General features: G+C 44.9%; 2 protein-coding genes across 6 annotated transcripts in view; both read right to left on the bottom strand.

The window, feature by feature from the left end:
• ctbp1l (C-terminal binding protein 1-like) overlaps window positions 1–11,836 on the bottom strand; it is a 12,529-nt gene extending 693 nt beyond the window's left edge. The window contains exons 1-11 of one of the 5 annotated variants that reach the window (XM_076103081.1): window positions 11,743–11,836; window positions 10,599–10,638; window positions 10,175–10,318; window positions 6,229–6,383; window positions 5,845–5,989; window positions 5,532–5,738; window positions 5,159–5,373; window positions 4,605–4,735; window positions 4,390–4,517; window positions 3,360–3,477; window positions 1–3,250 (exon numbers count right to left, since the gene is read on the bottom strand). The exon at window positions 1–3,250 is cut by the window's left edge and continues 693 nt beyond it. In XM_076103081.1, coding sequence (XP_075959196.1) covers window positions 3,073–3,250; window positions 3,360–3,477; window positions 4,390–4,517; window positions 4,605–4,735; window positions 5,159–5,373; window positions 5,532–5,738; window positions 5,845–5,989; window positions 6,229–6,383; window positions 10,175–10,235 — 1,338 coding nt within the window. In that variant the 5' untranslated portion in view covers window positions 10,236–10,318; window positions 10,599–10,638; window positions 11,743–11,836 and the 3' untranslated portion in view covers window positions 1–3,072. Of the gene's footprint in view, window positions 3,251–3,337; window positions 3,478–4,389; window positions 4,518–4,604; window positions 4,736–5,158; window positions 5,374–5,531; window positions 5,739–5,844; window positions 5,990–6,228; window positions 6,384–8,874; window positions 9,796–10,174; window positions 10,319–10,598; window positions 10,639–11,472; window positions 11,565–11,742 lie in introns of those variants that run through there. The other 4 variants (XM_076103084.1, XM_076103083.1, XM_076103080.1 and 1 more) reach the window with 4 other exon arrangements.
• A 486-nt stretch (window positions 11,837–12,322) lies between these two features.
• On the bottom strand, window positions 12,323–18,441 carry LOC142962778 (protein FAM53C-like). The gene is made up of 5 exons (XM_076103419.1): window positions 18,425–18,441; window positions 16,182–16,434; window positions 16,029–16,089; window positions 15,105–15,937; window positions 12,323–13,648 (listed from the first exon to the last, which is right to left on the bottom strand). The coding sequence occupies exons 2-5, from the start codon at window positions 16,263–16,265 to the stop codon at window positions 13,409–13,411; spliced, it is 1,218 nt and encodes a 405-aa protein (XP_075959534.1). The 5' UTR covers window positions 16,266–16,434; window positions 18,425–18,441; the 3' UTR covers window positions 12,323–13,408.
• Between the last annotated feature and the right edge of the window lie 285 nt (window positions 18,442–18,726).

The following is an 18,726-nucleotide window of genomic DNA, read 5'->3' as shown; positions in this document are numbered from 1 at the left end:
GCTTTGTGAGCATACACACTGTGCTTATGTTAGCCGGCGCACAAACACGGTGCCGGGCTGACTTGAACTATTCAAAAGTTTAAAAAAAGAAGAAGAAAAAAAAACCATAACATCTTATCAATGCGCAGTAAGACATCACACTGAATGTTTGTGTTTGAGCCCAAAACGAGGCTTAAATGCGGTTCATCAGTGACAAAAGACATGCAACATGCTGCAGATTTAGACCTGCCGGGGTGTGAGGAGCGTTCTGCGGAGCAGCCCTGATTGTGGCCCGTTCTTTTCGACTGGATGCGTCTCCTGACTTCACCTACTGTGGTCGACTGGATTAAGGCAGTGAGTGGTTCCATGGCGACTTTCTATAACAGCTATTTTTACAGGGACAGAATAAGTAAGGCCCAGAGGATATCAGCTGGAAAACACAGTTGGGATAAGACAAATAATAATGAAAAAAAAAAAAAAAATCACCAGTAGAGGGATCTCTTGTTTTTTCTCCGAAATGTTTCAGTACAACATGTAGAACACAGACAGCATATCCATAAAAATGAAATCCTACAATAAAACAGAATGCTTTTCATAACAGTGCACTGCTGAACCAAAAAATATATATATAATCATCATCATCAACAGCAAAATTTAAGATTACTATTATGCTCATATTCCGAACTATGGGGGTTATTTTTAAAAATATATACTCATCACATGACAGAGGAGCCGAGCATCTCAGGACACAGACATGCTCCGTGTCTCTCATAGACTCTGAGGGAAAATGTACATCACTGGAAACTGACCACGACACAAATGGCAACTCGTGTCGAAAACACTCTTGTGGGGGAAAAAGGCCGAGGAGCGGAGGGACACAGCAAGATGACACAAATCCTTTAAGCCAATAGTATTTCCCCTAAAGAATTACCTCACATGCACTATAGATAGAGCAGCCTGACAATGAAGGCGGGGGGAGTAAAACAAAACTGCATCTACTACTGTTCTAGTAAAAAAAAAAAAATAAAACTAGCAGACCACGACGACCGCCGTTTGTTTTTTCCTTCTTTTTCAATAGCCAGTAAGATGGAGGTCAAAACACATCCACTATAGTCTGAAGTCTGAGAACGGGAAAGCCTTGTGCTGAAATTTCCACAATGAAGAAATCAAAGAGATACGCAAAGCCTGAGTATTCAGTGACCGAGAGCGAACCGAAAAGGATTTTGTCAATTCATTTCATGGGGCAATGCTTTTCTTTTTTTAATTTATTGTATCATTACTGCTACAATTTCACAACCCTTCTGGTAAAGAATAGTAAAGAAGTATCTAGAAAATCTGTACATAAAAATAAAAGGGTATGCACGGTACATTCAATATCTGTTACTGAGGTACTAGAAAGGTGTTCCCTTGACACCAGGGCAACAGCGTTAAAGAGTTACTCCTAGGGACTATTCCTTTGGAAAGACAATAGCTTGTTATCATAACAGGGTGAGGGAACAGACACACACACACACACTCATGTCCCCACACACACACACACCACTGTCATTAACAAAGCCAGCATGCAAGAACACTGTCCGCTTGCTCCTACAGGGAAACTAAACTCTGCTGTCCCCTCACGCTTAAAGGAATCGGTGGATGCATACTGGTTGATGAGCAGGTGTGTCGGGCGGGCCATGACGGTGTGAGAGGAGTGGAGGGTGGGTGGATGCAGGGGTGGTGGTGTTGGTGGGATGCAGTGAGATCTTATAAAAACAATAAGGCGGTAGTCGATCCCTGGTCACCCATCCTGTGTTGTGAATGTTGGCAGTGTGAGATCCTGTTCTTCATCACTACAGCTAACCGCTAACGCTCAGCAACACCACTCTGAGCGTGGGGGACAGCGCCCTCTGCTGGCGAGGCCGCTGCCATGCTCTCAGGTTCTCCAGCCAGAAAAGGCTGCTGCGTTTGATTCTTGTGTGTGACACACACACACACACACACACACACACACACACACACACACACACACACACACACACACACACACACACACACACACACACACACACACACACACACACACACACACACACACACACACACACACACACACCACTTCCAGCATGAGATGAAATTCATGCACAGGCGCTCTCTGATATGATGCTATCATGTCGTGACGAAGCGATCCGTAAGGGGCAGAGCATGTGTAACTGCAGGGCTGACTGTCCTGAAACTTAGACGGTCACACCGGTAAAAAGGTCACGAAGGATGTTTGGGTATCACTATCGGTAGTATGAGCTGAGCAGATACAAAAAAACGTTCCAGTCCGACAGAGCTCCACACTGACTGCATTACAGACCCCTCTGCCGAGTCAGCGGACGACAGTGCCAAGGGGAGCTAAGGGCCAAACAGGGCTGAGGGGCCGCTCGGCGCCTGGTGGGGAGGACAGGATGTACGGTTGGTGATTCCGTCTGCTTTACTCTAGTACACATGTTCCCCCATCACAAGAAAGGTGGAGGGAGGAGAAAAAAAAAAAAAGAAAAGAAGAAGAGAGCAGTAACATGAGCCATTAATGTACAAAGGGGGGCTTCAACCTTTCTGCCTCTGTGCCTCGACTAGTCGGTCAGAGGAGGACTGCAGGAGGCAGCAGACTGTAAAGCCTCATGTCAGAAATGCTATATATTTTTTTTTTTTTTTTACAAAACAAACAAACATTAACACCTAGAACCACAACAGGGCAACTTTCCATTAAAACAACAGCCAACTAAGGATATAAACCAATCCAATCATTGAATCCTTGAGAACACAGTTATTGCTGACATTGTGGGGGAGTGAAGGGGGGAGAGGGGGAGGGGGGGTGGCAGGTAGGTGAGATGATGACGAGGATGGAGGGATGCGTGTGTGTGTTCTGAGGGTGTGGGTGGGATGGGGCTAGCTGTGGATAGGTCACTCCTGGGCTGGTTATGTGATCTGAGGAACAAGACTGTGTAGATCCACATCAGGTCAAACTGGCGCTGCCGATGTACTGGAGGGGCGGGCTGTGTCTGATGCTGGGGGAGGGGGGAGGGGGGTTCCAGAGGCGACGGAATGTGCTGGTGGCAGCAGGGGGGGCTATTGGTCAGAGGGGATGTCTCTGTCGGCTTCGGCCTTATTAGGGGAAGGGGCGTGAGGGGGGTGGGAGACGGGGGTGATGCCGTGTGACAGGGTTCCTGAAACGAGGCTTTCAACCCCTGCAACAGCTCCCGGGAGACCCCCTACTGCTGCAACGTTGATCAGACCTGGAGGGAATCTGAAACACAGATGAAGGAACATAAATCACGATAGCTGCTCGTTGTAAAATATGTAACCCCCCCCCCCCTCCCCCGACCATTCTCACCTTCCACACCCACTCCTCTCACCTGTAAGTGGCTCCATTAAGTTCTGGGTGAACGGTGGCGGCCTCCATGCTGGGCCACTGAGAGGCTGCCATCAGATACTCCTTATTAACGCAGTTCTTCAGACTGTCGGGGATTCGTCCTGGAGTTGGAGAAACAGACCGTTACTCAGAGAGGGTTTCTGGTCTGTTTTTGAGGACCTGATCAGTTTCAGGGCTTTACCCAAATCTGAATTCCTAGGCCAACTGTTTCGCCGGTTTAGGCCGAATATTCAACTTTGCATAGATTGTACCGAATAGTTTGAAGCTACATTCATAATGTTGACTCTCAAATTACAAATCAACACTCGAATACTGCGCACCTTTCTCTATTTATTCCGTTTAAACCCAGTATTTCTGCAGTAGCAGATAAAGATTAAGCTACGCGATTAACTGTTTCTTCTTTATATTTACTCTGCATCGGCACATGATCATAACTTACAGGTACGGCTTACAAAGTGTGTATTCAGTAGTGAATAGTACTATGTTAAATTCCAGTGGTGGCTGCGTAGGATTGACTGTGTGATCCAAATATTGCCAATAACTCCAGAGTGTTGTAAACTGTGTTGTAAAACAAGATTTATTTTAAATCAAAATACTCTGCATCAATCCATATCTGTTGTCGTCTAGACTTTCAACAACGGTGGTGGAATCACTGTTTGCTCTCCCGCTTGCTGTACAAACAGTATAACACGAATGACGTTAGTGTAGCCGCATTCGAAGGTCAACGTGAATGAAGCTTTGATGCTTCTAAATGTTTGGTAGAGCCGTATGATAAAATACTCATTTAATGTAATCAAGGCGGGTAACGGGTCATCCATCATTCTTTAAAATCAACTCTATACAGGCTTTCCTTTCTGTAAATCACCCGTAATGTTGTACACCCTTCAGCAAATCAGTGTCCACAGAATGAAAGCGTTGGATTTGTGTCGTTCCCGTCTACTGCATCTATAATGTATCTATATCCATGTATTTAGGTGAAACAACAGGCTTGATTCCGTTCAGGGAGAACTTACCGGTGATGGCGCGGCGAACCTCCCTGGCTGCCTCCTCGCGAGCCTCCACGGAGGCCTGCTCACTGTACCAGGATGTGTGCGGGGTACAGATTAAATTGGGGGCGTCCTTCAGAGGCCCTGTTGAAAAACTGTGAAGAAAGGGAAAGGTCGTTACGGAGACGAGCGATGAGGTTGTGTGTCGGACGCAGCGGTTGGGTGTCGAGGGTCATTGTCACCTGAAAGGTTCCGTCTCATGAACGTCCAGGGCAGCCCCTCGTATCCGGCCCTCTTTCAGGGCCTGAGCCAGTGCTTTCTCGTCAACCAGACCGCCTCTTGACGTGTTCACCAGGAAGGCTCCCTGACGCATCTGTATCACAGAATCAATAACAGCACGCTTAGACTATGGGGAGCAGGCCATGCTAGACAAGGCTGGAACTTGAGATAATATCTTTATCTGGTACGCTGCTAAACAAAAGGGCAGGATTATATTAGGATACGGTCATTCTGATAAAGCAGCAGTTTACGTAGCTGATGCAGGCACATCATTCATAGCATTTCCTCTAACAATTAGACAAGACAGAGTGCAAAAATGTCCTAAAAAAGTAAAACAATAAAAACCAAAACATATTTCATAAACCATTTCTTTTTAAATCTCAAAACCATTGATGTAAACACATTTTTTCCATTGTCATTGATTAGACGCTGCCTTTTGTAAATACTCCAACATTTGAGAATATTGGAACATGAGACAAAACTTGTGTTTGGGCATATTCAGAGTGCACCCACACACCTGTTTGATGGTGAAGTCGTTAATGAGGTGGTGGTTGTGCTCGTTGAGGCTGCAGTGCAGGGATACGCAGTCAGAGTGGATGAGCAGGTCCTGCAGAGTGGCCATGCGCTGCAGGCCCAGTGAGCGCTCCACGCCATCAGGCAGGTACGGGTCATAGAAGATCACGCCGAATCCAAAGGCCTTAGCCCGCAGAGCCACGGCTTGGCCGACACGTCCTGCAAGACGAAGAGAAATGGGAAGGTTATCAACAGCTGCAAATAAGTAAAAATCAGCCTTTTATTTTGAAACATAAATTCAAAACAAGTCATGTTAGAAGACCTGGCTCTGGTGCCCCCTGATAAATCTCGACGCCCACTCTTCACTCTTCACTCACCTAGACCGATGATGCCCAGCGTCTCCCCCCGGATGCGAGCAGCTCCGCCAGCTACCTCCCTGATCTGCTCCACACTGGAGGCCCGGGTTCCCTCCCGGAGGGCCTGGTGCATCCAGGTGACTCGCCTGTACAGGTTGAGGATCAGACATAGCGAAGTGTCGGCCGTCTCCTCCACAGACGATGCTGGCACGTTACAGACGGCAATGCCTGAAAGTAGGAAAGAAACATTAGTCCCTCTGTGTGTTAGTCTATGCAGAAGCTCATGGTTGAGTCGGTGTCTCGGGAAAACATGTTTGAAGTTCCACCCGCTAACCTAGCTCGGCAGCTGCTTTGATGTCGACGTTGTCGAAGCCCGAGCCAATCCTGACAATGACACGAAGGCCTTTAAACTTTTCCAAGTCATCTCTGGACAGAGTGATGGTGTGGTAGAGCAGGGCAGCAACGGCCTCATTTAGCACCTAGAGAAGAAAAACGCATCAGAAATCATTTTAATCACAGTCAACTCCACTTAAAACCTCAATATTACACCACTTCAACAACTGTGAACGCTGTGGTGGAGACAGTTCTGCTTGATAGAATAGAAAAGGCAGCAGTGCAGATCTTAATTACTTTCATACTATAGGATTGAAGTGTTCTGGCCTCATGGATTAGGGTTGCAGTATGGAAGTGTGTGTGTGTGTGTGTGTGTCTTTTCTACCTTCTCGTGAATCTCTTGTGTGGACTGGGCATCGCAGAAGGCCACTGTGGCCACATCTTTGAGGATGGGCATTTCCACAGTGCAGTCGCGCCCGTCCAGCAGGGCAACCAGGGGTCGCGGGTGCATTGGCCCGTTCAGGATGGGGGGTCGGATACCTGAGTCCAGCAGGAAGAAAGTAATGTTAGTTGCTGCATATTAGCAAGAGGTGTAACACATGTTTTCATCTAAAGCGTACTGCTGAGGATACAAGTATAACTTAAGAGTGCCCAGATCCCGTTTCTGTCCCGCCAATACAGATAATTATATTTCAACATCAACAAAACATCGCCTTCAATCAACTGTATATATATATTCAAGTTTCTTACCAAAAACTACATTCACAAGATTACATTTGAACACATCATTATAACGTCATAATTTTCCTCGGACCAACACTATTTTTTTACTGAATGGAGCATGAACCCATGATAAAGTAATGGTTCTCAATGGAACCTCCATATGTTAGCCGTTAGCTTCGGTGCTAACGTTCACTAGCTCTCCTGCCGATCTCAACATGGATCTGCTGTTCACAAGGCAGCGTTATCGGGGATGGGCGACTAGAAAGCATTAATGAGCCGATAACGATCAACAGTAAAACTTTATTAAACTTGTAATGAATCCGTGGTTCACGTGCGTGCCGCACCGTGTGGGGGATGCGTACGGTTACACTACTACTCACTGCTGATGCCCCTTGATGTACACAGCTACCAACCACTTGTGTTTCAGAACCAGCGAGGTTGAGCTCGAGATTAATGACTCAACAGTCTGCATTTCCCACGTCTGGACTACCCAAGATGATGTAAGTCATCGTACACTCAAACTAAATCCGCCTGCACACATGGCTAAAGTTAACAGGAGTAACTGCCACACTCCTTAGACGATAACTCAAGACCTTGATGACTCTCTTTTCCCCAACGCATCCAATGTCAACAACACCCTCAGGGCACTACGAGGATGATGTGCGAGTGTGTGTGTGTTTTCTCTATGGTTAGAAACGTGATGTGTTACTAAATCTGTGAGGAGCATGGAGAGTGTCCAGCATCCTGGCCTATTTGGTGTTGAACTCCAGCTCTGTTTCATCATGCTTGGAACCAGCATACACCATCGATCCCTCTCTGTACTTAAGATTCTTTAGACCCCTCATAAGGGTGAAGTTACATTTTGGTTTATGATGCAGAAGTCTGGGAACCTGACCTGCCATTGTATTAGAAGTGCACACGCAGAGAGATATGGGGGGGGGGGGGGGGGGGGGGCTGGGACGAGAAGGGGAGAGGTGATGGAGTGTGGCGGCTGGGGGGGGTAGAGAAAACTGCGGGGTCTCGGAGAGGAGGCGGTGGGGGTTCATGAGGGGGTCTGAGTCATGACCTAAATTCTCCTGTCCGCAAGAGTCCCTCTTCCTATTTGTCTGGTTCCCCCCTTTCTTCAGACACAGACCTCACTGGCAAACATCTGCATGTTTGGCCCATGTGCATCATGGTCACTCACCATTATGCCAACAAAGGAAATGTTGCATGTCAAACACAAATAAATGCCATAAATAAATGCCACATCTCTGCCAATGCATCGGTATTAAATGGAGGGGAAATTGATACAGTTGTATCTGCAAATGCTTTCTACTCCTCTCTCTCTCTCTCTCTCTGCAGTTCTTGTCTTGGACTGACCCCACACATGCACCAGTACACACCATCTTGCCCCTGCTGTGTGACAGGTGTGTGTGTGTGTGTGTGTGTGTGTGTGTGTGTGTGTGTGTGTGTGTCCCAGGGTGGGGGAGTGTGTCTAGCGGGAACATTTACTTGGACACGGGGCAGGAGGTAATGGTGAGACAGCAGACGAGGTAAGGGAGCCGGTAGCCGGTAGCCAAGGGTGGAAAACAAATATTTGTGAACACTTCCTCTGACGTCTGAGCATTTCCCAATGCATGCTTGAAAAGCACACCACAGAAAAACACACACAGCCGGTACGGTTATAAATATGTACAACAATGTACTTCTCTACTGCACTCCGTTTAGCAGTGTGATTCACAGTTATTGCAGATGGCTCAAGAATGCTAACAGGCCTAATGCTACACGCTGAACGCACAAAGAGACGCTTACTGTGTAGAAGAATCCAAAGGGGTTCATCACAAAGACCCCTCTGAAAAAGTAGTTGTGGAAATATACAAGTAGGCCTACACAAAGAGTAATTTGAGTATAGGACACTGACATACCCGAGGCCTACTAAGCGCAAGCATGGCCGCACACACAATACAATTCATTCAGTGATTCATTCATTCTCCCTCCCTCTCCCTTTCTTTCCCCTCAATCCCTCCTCCTCTTCTCTCTCCCTCTGGCCGCAGTTGGAGTAGTAAGAGGTGAGGGGGGGGAGGGGCAGCAAACGATGATAATGCAGCAAGCAGCGGTACTCCACCCAGACGCAGCTACACACACACACTCGGGTATTCAGTTCCTTCTTGACGGCTGCGACAAAACCAATACGTGCTGAACATAAAAGGGAAACTGCACACACGCATAGCTGCTCCACACCCGAACCTTAGATCTCTACCCCCACACGTCACACATTTCAAAAAACACATGCCAAAATAGAAAACACATGAGCACCAGGCCTAACCTTGCATTATGAAGTCTGTGAGCCTGTCTTCCTCTCTCTCTCTCTCTCCCCTTGCTCTCCCTCTATCGCTTTTTTTTTTTTCTCCCTCTCTCTCTGTCAGCCTGCTCTTGGCTGGCTGGATCCCAGCTGTCATCCACGCCCAGCCCCTCCCCCACGCACAGCCTCCAATCAGCAGGCAGCATCATTGAGGGCCAGCCAACCAGCACTAACCTCATTAGCATAGCCGGGTCTGAGGCCGAGGGCAGTTTGGGCTGTTGTCGTTTTTTAAAGAGACAGCTGGACCGTTTCCCCGTAGTTGCGGCCACGACCCTTCACCTTGTCCTCTCCCTCTCACCCGTCTCCAGAGACTCACCCAGACTGTTCCCTCCATTTTAGCACACCATTATGTCTGATCTCCACCATCCACAACAGCTCAGAATACTGTCTCTTCTGGAAATCTGCACTGTACCACCCATGACTGTGTAGCAACACAAAGTTTACTTATGTTCAGTCATCTTCAATGTGAAATACAGTGCATCGCCTCCATCTGCACGTTCCTCGCGTCCCAATTTAATCAAATAAATTGACAAACAGCGACCTGCTTCACCCTCAAATGTACGGAGCCCCGTGAATGGACATGGGTGAAAAAAGGCGCAATACTTTTGAGTTCTGGAAAAAAAGTACTTCCAGTCAACCCGAAGAACAAGAAGAGAGCAAAATGGTGAAATAGTCTCTTAGCTGCAAGTGCGGGGCAGAGGGCAAACTGACCCGGAAGTACATTGACATAATTATTATTTTTTTAACCTAAATGAAAAACATACCACCACCCTCAGTCCCTTCCATTGCTCCGTAATCAGGGTCAGCAATTCAACCAGTCAGTTCACAACACTACCAACCAATAGCCTTTGACCCCCGTAAAACAAAATAAATAATTACATTAACACCAGAATATTCAAAAGAACGGCAGGATAATATATTAAAAGAAACCATTATAGAGCAGAATTATACAAAAATAATCTGGAACTGTCGGCATGTAGTTTAAAAAAAACAAAAAACTAAAACATTTCAACGTGTTCTAGTTTAAATCTGCCCTCACTATGGTCTGCCTACATATTTAACACAGCTGCTGGTAGAATGTTGTGTTTTACCACCTTACACATTTTCATCTTTATTAATCATTAATATAAGGCTCAACTGTCCGACTGTATGGGTATGATGGCCTTCATAGCATTTTTATTTAAATTCTTTATATTGAAATAACAAAATATACTTAAGGCATGCAAGTTCTTACTTTGACTTTGTTTACGAGTATAAATCTCACCCTCACAAATGCGGTCAAGTCTCTGCCGCTTGACTTGTTTGTGTTTGTCCATCAGAGCCATAGACCGCGCAGTCTGAACCGGGGACAGAGTAGAGCAGAGCCAAGTCCTATGGAGGCCTTTTAATGTCGTCCACTTAGCTTCACCTGCACACAAATAATAATAAAACACAGATGGTAAAGAAAACAATAATCATAATTCACTTGTTTCTATTTCCACATGATCAAAACTGTTTAAAAAAAAGGTACATTGAATTTTGTTTGTTAAAAACTAGCAGTGACTACATTTTCCTGGTATGAAAAAAGTATATTATTGTGTAGCTATTAAAACATGGACATGATACCTATAAACTTGAAGATTCCTCAAAATGAAAACAATAAATTGATTATAGTTATTTGTACAGTGACTGTAGAGAGACTCACTCACCTGGAGAACAGTGCCGGTCAGATTGACAACTTCGTTTACACTGTAAACAATGAAAAGACACATTGATTTTAGATTATGGCAATGTAGTCTCACTACATTAGGTGTCTTGTATAGAGCTAAAACAACAACGCCATGTTGCAGGATTCAAACAGAGAAGTCAATAAAATTTAACTAGTATTATGTATTTTGTTAAAGGTAATGTGTACTCATAACTAGCTAATTCAGGACCGGGTCGTAAGGACTAATACTCTTTGACTTTACTTTCACACTGTGCCATGGTTCTACATCTAACCTGTTACTGTCGGTCATGGACTACAACTTTGTGGTCAACTTTATTTTACAATAACACCGCCACTCTCTCACACTATACCCAGTTAAACAACACCGACAAGTTACCAGTTAAATAAAACGCTGTTACGAGTGGTGAATGTAACGACAACTTAACGTTAGTAGTGAACATGTAGCGTTGAGTGAGCCTCTCGTTAGCAGCCAAGTTACCGTTAACTAGCTAACCGCTAGCTAACCGTTACTGGTACTGAATGGTGAATAATATGTATACGTTCCTTCAAATACAAAAGTTACCCCGCTCTTACCATGTGGCTAGTATATTACAATCAACATGTTCGTTCTTAAAAGTATCAACTTGAATTAACTCTGAATCGCTAATGCTAACTAAATACATAGCACGAGAGCTAGCTAGCCGATGTTGGCTAGCTAGCGTTAACCCAAACACAAACATTCGAGGACTTTAAGTAGCTTCATTTAATGAAAACTACAATTCCCTGCTAACTCCCGAAGACACGCAGCATTTTTGGTGTTATTTAGCTGCCAACAAACTTGTTAAGTGTGCCAATAAATAAAAACCCATAGCTACATGTATCAGGCGTTTGCAGCATTGCTAACGTTAGCTAGCCTGCGCCGTTAACTAACGTGCCGCTGAGTGTGAGGTGCAAACGGCGGGGGGAGCCCGTTCAGTCCGATTTGTTATCAGCGAGTGGCGCTACAATGTGAAATATCTGACCCACAAGCTACACAGTTCATCAACTCTACAGGGAAATGTGACTCGTCCACATGACTGAATTCAAGGAAAACTACTTTGAAAACCCGGTGACCGAATCTTGCAATAATAATGTCAGTTATTTACCCCGGATAAACTCTTTCAAGAGTGCTGAGGCAGTGTGCGTGCGTCGGTGGCGTTCCCTCTCTCCCGATCGCCATGAAATTAGACAAAAGAGGAAGTGGCCTGTTGGTGGGGGGGTCAGACAGCCTGTGAAAAAAAAGCACCGGTGGACTGCAAGGAGCGCCCTCACTGTCCACGGCGGAACGACAATCTCAATCTCGCACAGGCAAAACTTTTCAGTGCAACGTGCCTCCTTGTAAAATGATAAAACTTTAAAATAACATGTTTGGTATACTTTAACTTTGTCTGACGATTAATGTTTTCAGATATCTAGCCATGTATCCGCCTCGAAAAGAGACGTTATTGTTACTCCGTTGAAGCAAGTTATATTTAGGTTTTTGTGAAAACTTTGTCTCCTAAACAGAAAATGTAGTTAGTAAAGTCAGAATGAACTTAATGTATTTCTCTGCACAGGATTATACTAAAGTCAGCCACTAGGGGTCACAATCATGTTCTAATGTATGGGCCCCTGTTCTGTCATTCAACTGGAGGCAGTATAAGTTATTAGTAAATGGAAGACGATACACTTTTTGAAAAAAAAAAATAATTTCTCTATTCAATTTTATTTGTACATAAATTGTGCAACAGTAGTATTTCCAGCTGAAAATACATTAAAAATCATTTCTGAAAGGCCACCAAAACATCTGCATCAGCACCACCTTTGTCATACACTCTGGCTCAATGCGTGTACCCACTCCAACCACTGAAGTACATTACATTGTGCCCTATAAAGTCCAGCTGCAGCATCAACTCCGCTATTCAATTGACTTGTTATAGTGCATGTGCCACCTGTTCAAAAACGTCTGAATCAGCGCAAATGGAGATTGCAAAAAACGTCTGGCTGTGAAAAGAAGACCAGAGGACCAAGAACTCCATTTTAAGCTTAAGGCATGGTCAGCTTATATTATCAGCAGTATTATTCTTCAAGAGGTCTGTGTATGTTCAAGCAATTGAGAAAATATATATGAACAAAAGGGAGAGCTGTGTTTTCACTATAATAAACATTTTCCCTTTGATGTAGTTACTCACAAGAGAAATAAATCTACGACAATGTCTGATGGCTTTAAGGAACAGCAGTGAAATCCTGGAATGTATCCCACTTAACATACAGGAGAGCATTAATGTACAGATCTGAATTCTTATGCTTGAGCTTCTCATAAATACTATGCCCGTATCTGATGGCGCACCGAGGAATGTTTACCTCTATTCTATTAATCTATTGGCTTTTAATATGTTTTCAAATCACGTGTGAGGAAATATTAAGCACATTCTGATTGCTCCAGTATACAGAGTTCTTTGATTATGATGAGTTGTAGTAAGGAAATGAAGATACCAATAGTTAACGTAAAGTAAGCCAAAATTCTGTGTGCAAGAAAACTAGCTTATTTGCTCATGCACATTTCCCTATGGAGCGTTGAATTTTTTGTGAAATGTTGAATAATTAAGTAAGCGTTACAATGATAACATCGTAATTTGATTAGCTTCTAATTGCTTGGTTCTTGATTATGAACGCTGAACATGTGCCTTAGGAGGGCAGCAGGTTCCCAAGGACTCTGCTAGTGGACAAAGCCTACAGGTGTGCTTAACATAGTTATGAATGCAGTCATCACACTCTAGCGTCAAGGAGTGGTCAGTTCTCTTCTATAAGGTTCAAGTCCAGTTCTGTGCAGTCTCTTTCAAAAGCCATCTTTTGCCCTCCATCTATTGCAGTCCTTTTATCTTCTTCCTCCTCTTCACTTTCGCTTAGTGGTCCAATGCTGGCTCGTCCCAGGAACTCGGCAGGGGAGAACGCAGATCGCTGCTCTGCCTGGAAAGACCCTGGAGCGATGCAGCCGCCTGTACCACACAGTGGGCTCTCGTGATTACCAATCTACACAGGAGAAGAGGAGGAGGCATGATCATCATGTCACAAATCTAGCAATTAACATGTGGCAAAACACTTGTGGACCAGTCTAAGTCTCATTAATACAGCCGAGTCATCCGCTTCATACTTCTCCAGGATCCACACCCAAAAGGTAATAAAATACAGATGGTGCAGTGATTAAATCAATGGCAATGCCAGGAAGTCTGCATGGATTGTAGCGCCCGTTTGTGTTTAAGTAAAGATTAACTGATTGAGTTAATGGTCTTGGCTGACACGAGCAAAGTATCATCCAAGACCACATCAACTCTAGAAACTACAGACACTTAAATGATATAAATGGCATTTAGTCCCATTAAAATATGAAACTGATTTACCCATTTGACATTCATAGATCAGAATGTGTAGGCAAGCACCAGGAGTGTCACAGCACGCTCACACACTTTAACTTTCTAGCTACCAAATTTGAATTATGTACTGGTGGTTCATTTAGGCGACATAATATTAGCTAGAAATTAACTTTATAGAGACATTTCATCCCAAAGTACATATTTTTCCTCTTAACTGTATTCCCATGAATCAATCTAGATTGTTTTTGTTGCGAGTTGCAGAGCGAGACTTCTGCTGTAAAGACGTTTGCCTTCCCTTGATAATAATTGAACTAAATGGCACTCTGCTAGTGGAGCTCAAAGCGCTATAAAAAAGAAAAAATACTTTCCAGAAATCATGACCTGGTTACTCAAGATAATCCAGACCTTTTTGTAACTAGTTTAATTTAGGAACCATTTTCTTTCTACCGAACTATAACTATCACCGCGCAGAAGAAAGTGTGCATCTACTCATGGACAAGAGGCTCATAGCTCATCGTCACAAGCATGGGAACTCTCGTCCATGGGTAGATGCACACTTTCTTTTGATTTTGTGTGAAATGTCTCTTAAATAGTCAGAAAAAGCCTGCATTTAGGAATTTGCCTTGACAGCCATTTTGAACATGTGTTCAACAACGTGGCAAGTTAGTTTCGCTTTACTAGGCAGTTGCCAACAAGGAAACCTGTGACACAAATCAAATTATTAACAGGTCAAACTCTGGCTGGAACCGTTTTCAGTAGGGTGCATCACAGCCAATGGAGATCAGGAAAATGCAGTTTATGACACAAAAACACAACCCGGAACCCAATCCTGAGTGCACTGATGTGACTGGGACAGGTTTGTGGATACGGATCTGGAGCAGTACTTCTTCACTAATCATCCATAAGTTAACACCAGGCTGAAATGAAGACAGCTGAATAGTTAAGGGCCACACTTAGCTTCCCGAGTTGCTGGGGATGGGGTACTCGCATGGGCCAAATATTGCCCTCCAAGATCCAGAAGGCAGTGAACCCAGGCCCTCTGATTACATACTGTCACCAGCAATAGGAGGAGATTGACAGAATCTACCCACAGCACTTTGGGCTTTCTTGCTCACCTGTGTCATCTTGCTGAAGTCTAGGCCTGGCCTGGGGCAGGGCAGAACATCTGGGTCATGGCGCCTCTTCAAGCGCGGTTTGCGCATGTCGCAGGGCTGCGAGTGGCAGCGCGGCAGCGCTGGGTGCAGGTCGCGCCTAGAGGAGGATGGCGTGCTGCAGGCTGAAGTGGGAGATGAAGCCAGGGCTGGGTGCTCTATGCCAGGACTGCTATACGTCAAAGCAGAAGCAGGGGAGGGCTGGGGGGGCAGGAGCACCATGGAGGCATCCTGAATGTGCACGGGGGAGAGGGAGAAGCGGCGCTGCGGAACTGAATGGGAAACCAGGGGGGCTGGTGAGGAGGAGCAGGAGGAAGGCGTAGCAAAGGAGGCAGAACAGGCTCCTTTCAGTTTGTCACAGGGGTCCCATGAGAAGCTCCAGGGTATCGGCGAGTCTGAGGACAGTGCTAAGCTAAAGAAGGTAGGGCTAGAAGAGGAGTGTATGGAGGAAGAGGTGAAAGAGGAACTGGGACCACAAAGTGGCAAAGAGCTGGCTCCAGAGCTGGAACTAGATGCTCCTCCACTTTGGCAGCCACGTCTGACTGGGGTCCAAACCTTGGATGCACTAGGATGCCAGGTGGAGCGACACCGAGACAAGTCCTCTGGAACAGAAAGGGACCGGCAGTGGCGTTTTGGAGGTGGTGGAGGAGGTGAGCTTTGGAAAACCTGGTTTGTAAAAGAAACCTCTTGTCTCTGGAGGGGTTCTCCAGAGTGGGAAGGACACCATGGGGAGTCTAGTCCACAGGAATCACCCAGAAGGTTGGGTTTGGATAATGGGTGTGTAGCTGAGCTGATCTCTGAAAATACCAAAAGACAAGACATGAGACTAGGCAGGCAGATTTCCCCATCGAGAGGTTCCAAACACTGCACTAAATTCAATGAACTCGCCTTGTGATGATCTACAAGCACTCCATGAGACCGTGGGACTGGACCCCACTGCAGGTAATGACTGAAACAGAAATAAAATAAACTTAAATACAAAACTAGAACACAAAACTAAGTGGTCCGAGTAAAAAAAAAAAGATTTAGTATCCTACTTACCACATTGACATTGAATGAGAAAGCCTTGTAATACGGCTCTTCCAAACTCTGCTTACGGAGCTGCTCTGTGATAAGAGTCACCATGTTTGTAGCAACTATCCACCGACGGACATGGAGATGAGGAGGAGATTTACTGAGGGCAGTGGAAAGTGTGTTAGTCAGAATCCTGGCGTGGTTTGTGGTGTCCCCTCCACACCTCAACCAGCCAGACTGACAAGCTTTCCTCACTATGCCACCGTCATGTTTAAGCCACCTACAGGGACAGATGAAAAGGGATTCTTATGAAACAATGTCAACGATTACCGGACACTGGTCCCACACATTGCAGAGAAAGCACTTCATTGAAATAAATCAAATTGATTGAACAGTAGCTTATAAGTTTCTAGACAGATCCATCAGTCCTTGGATAGGAGTGTAAAATCTGCTAATTTCCTTTCCTCCAACATGTTGTAGTGGAGAAAAGCCTCCAGAAGAACAGAATGCCTGAAAAAAAAGTGTTCCAAGTACCACATTACTATACATGACCCAGGCTAGGCTCTACATGCTGCCCCATTCACACATGAAAGGCAGAAGTTCATGTTCACAAAGGCCGAAGGGGAACACATGGGCATGAGGAGAGCCAGAACAAAGAAGCACTTCACATTCCATCATGCACAGTGAACTGGACCATTTCTTATTGGTACTACAAACATGGACTAGTAAAAACTCAAAGAAAACCACAGAGTATGTCCAAATTGAAATCCTTTGGGGGAATGCCATCACAATCGTAGTCAGTTGGGTCCAACAAAATGTCAAGAGTTGAAGTGGTGAAGTGAATGGAAGGGGGAGGGAGAGACAAAAAAAGGGAAAAGATGGGGGGGGGGGGGGGGGGGGGGGGAGTGTGTGAAAAATGAATGGGGATAGGGGTTGGAAGCATGCCTTAGTGTCTTTGCAAGGGGGACAAAAGAACAGTGACCTGGTCTCAAGGGCTTATATTACCAGGGAAAAGCCAACATGGTGTGATGTAGAGCAAAGGGCCACAAGACAACCTGCGTGCACGTTCCTCTTATTATTTACTTTGCATGCAAATGGCAGAGTTAGCCGTTAAGATCCAACAGTTACTCAATGCACAAACATCTCTGAAGATTAACCCACAGTGGCCCATCCCAGCAAACCTTTGCACTGCACAAAAACATATCTCAAACTGAAACTACAACTAAAAGACTATTTATAAACTCTAGCCACAGCATTAAAATGTAGCATGTGTTTTGGGGGACTTTTGCACTGCAGTCTAACCTGCTGATCACCCCAAATCTAGAGCACATGTAATGCTGACATCCAGACAAGAAACATATTGAAACATAACGTTGATCAATTTAAACTGTATTTAATCTGAATTCCAACGCTTGATGCCACGTAACAGTCCTCGTTGAAAAGGCTTTAACACTTGCTTTAGTCAGTCAGATGTGGCCAGGGCCTTCCACCCTGTGGCAAACATGGTGCTACATTGCTAGCCTAGTTCCACATGCCAGAACACACGCTACTTCACCCCATCCTGTAGCAGCAGCCACTGGCAAAACCTACAGACTCTATTCAAAAACAGCCAAGAGCAGTGCTGTCAACCACCAGCTGATGTACAACTTTAACGTAACTTCACCATGTTGTCCGACATTACAAACGTAAACGTTACTGTGAATGAATTATGTGACATTCTTAAAACGACTAGCGAGACACATATAGCACAGACACTATTAATTCACACTGGCGTTAGTGAGGATTATTAGCGTTAAGTAGTTCTGGCCTAACAAATAAGTTTAAGGCTACGAAAAACATTCATGTTTGACAAGAAGAAATTAACGCCACGTTGTCCGACACATTAGCAGCACGAGAACTGTTTGTCATTGATAATGTAGGACTTATACATAAATAAAATTAGGCTAAATTAAGTATAGTATGTTGAGCAAAGTATAACGTTATAGTGAGCTCGCTCTGCAACACGATGCAGCCCGTGGAGCACTTGGTTATTAGCCGGTGTCGTAAGCTAGCTGATAGGATAACATCCTGACGTTAGTCAGTCTGCTAACGGTACCGGTTAACGGCTTGTCATTGTGCCCAGATGTACCCGTGATTCGTTAGACTAAAATAGGAAAAGGGACGTTGATACATTTATAATAATATCAGTTGTAACTGAATCAGTTGTAGCATTAGCTTGGCTACGCAGTCTGTTTGAAAGCTAGCATGCTACAGCTGTCCTGATGTATTACCTGCATTCAGTGGTTCCTTAGCAACCGAAGCTGAACACTGTGCGCCGGACTGAGGGAGTATTTATAGCCTTTGGACCGTACCAATACAGAGGGGTTTTCAATACGCTGCCTTAAAAAATGCAATATGAGGAAACCCCACAATACTTATACAGCGCATACTTTTACAATAAATACCTTTTATTTTTAACGTGTTCCCAATTGAAAACGAGAAACATAGCAAAATATGTCGCACTTATTTTGGAAGTCTCTGTCCCATTAACAACCCCCACAGTTGAGCCCTTCTAAATAAGGCCACAGCATAA

This window comes from Anarhichas minor, unplaced genomic scaffold (genome assembly GCF_050575085.1).
Source record: "Anarhichas minor isolate MPS153535 unplaced genomic scaffold, ASM5057508v1 ptg000028l, whole genome shotgun sequence".
Taxonomy (NCBI): domain Eukaryota; kingdom Metazoa; phylum Chordata; class Actinopteri; order Perciformes; family Anarhichadidae; genus Anarhichas; species Anarhichas minor.
This window is presented reverse-complemented; position numbering and strand designations above follow the sequence as displayed.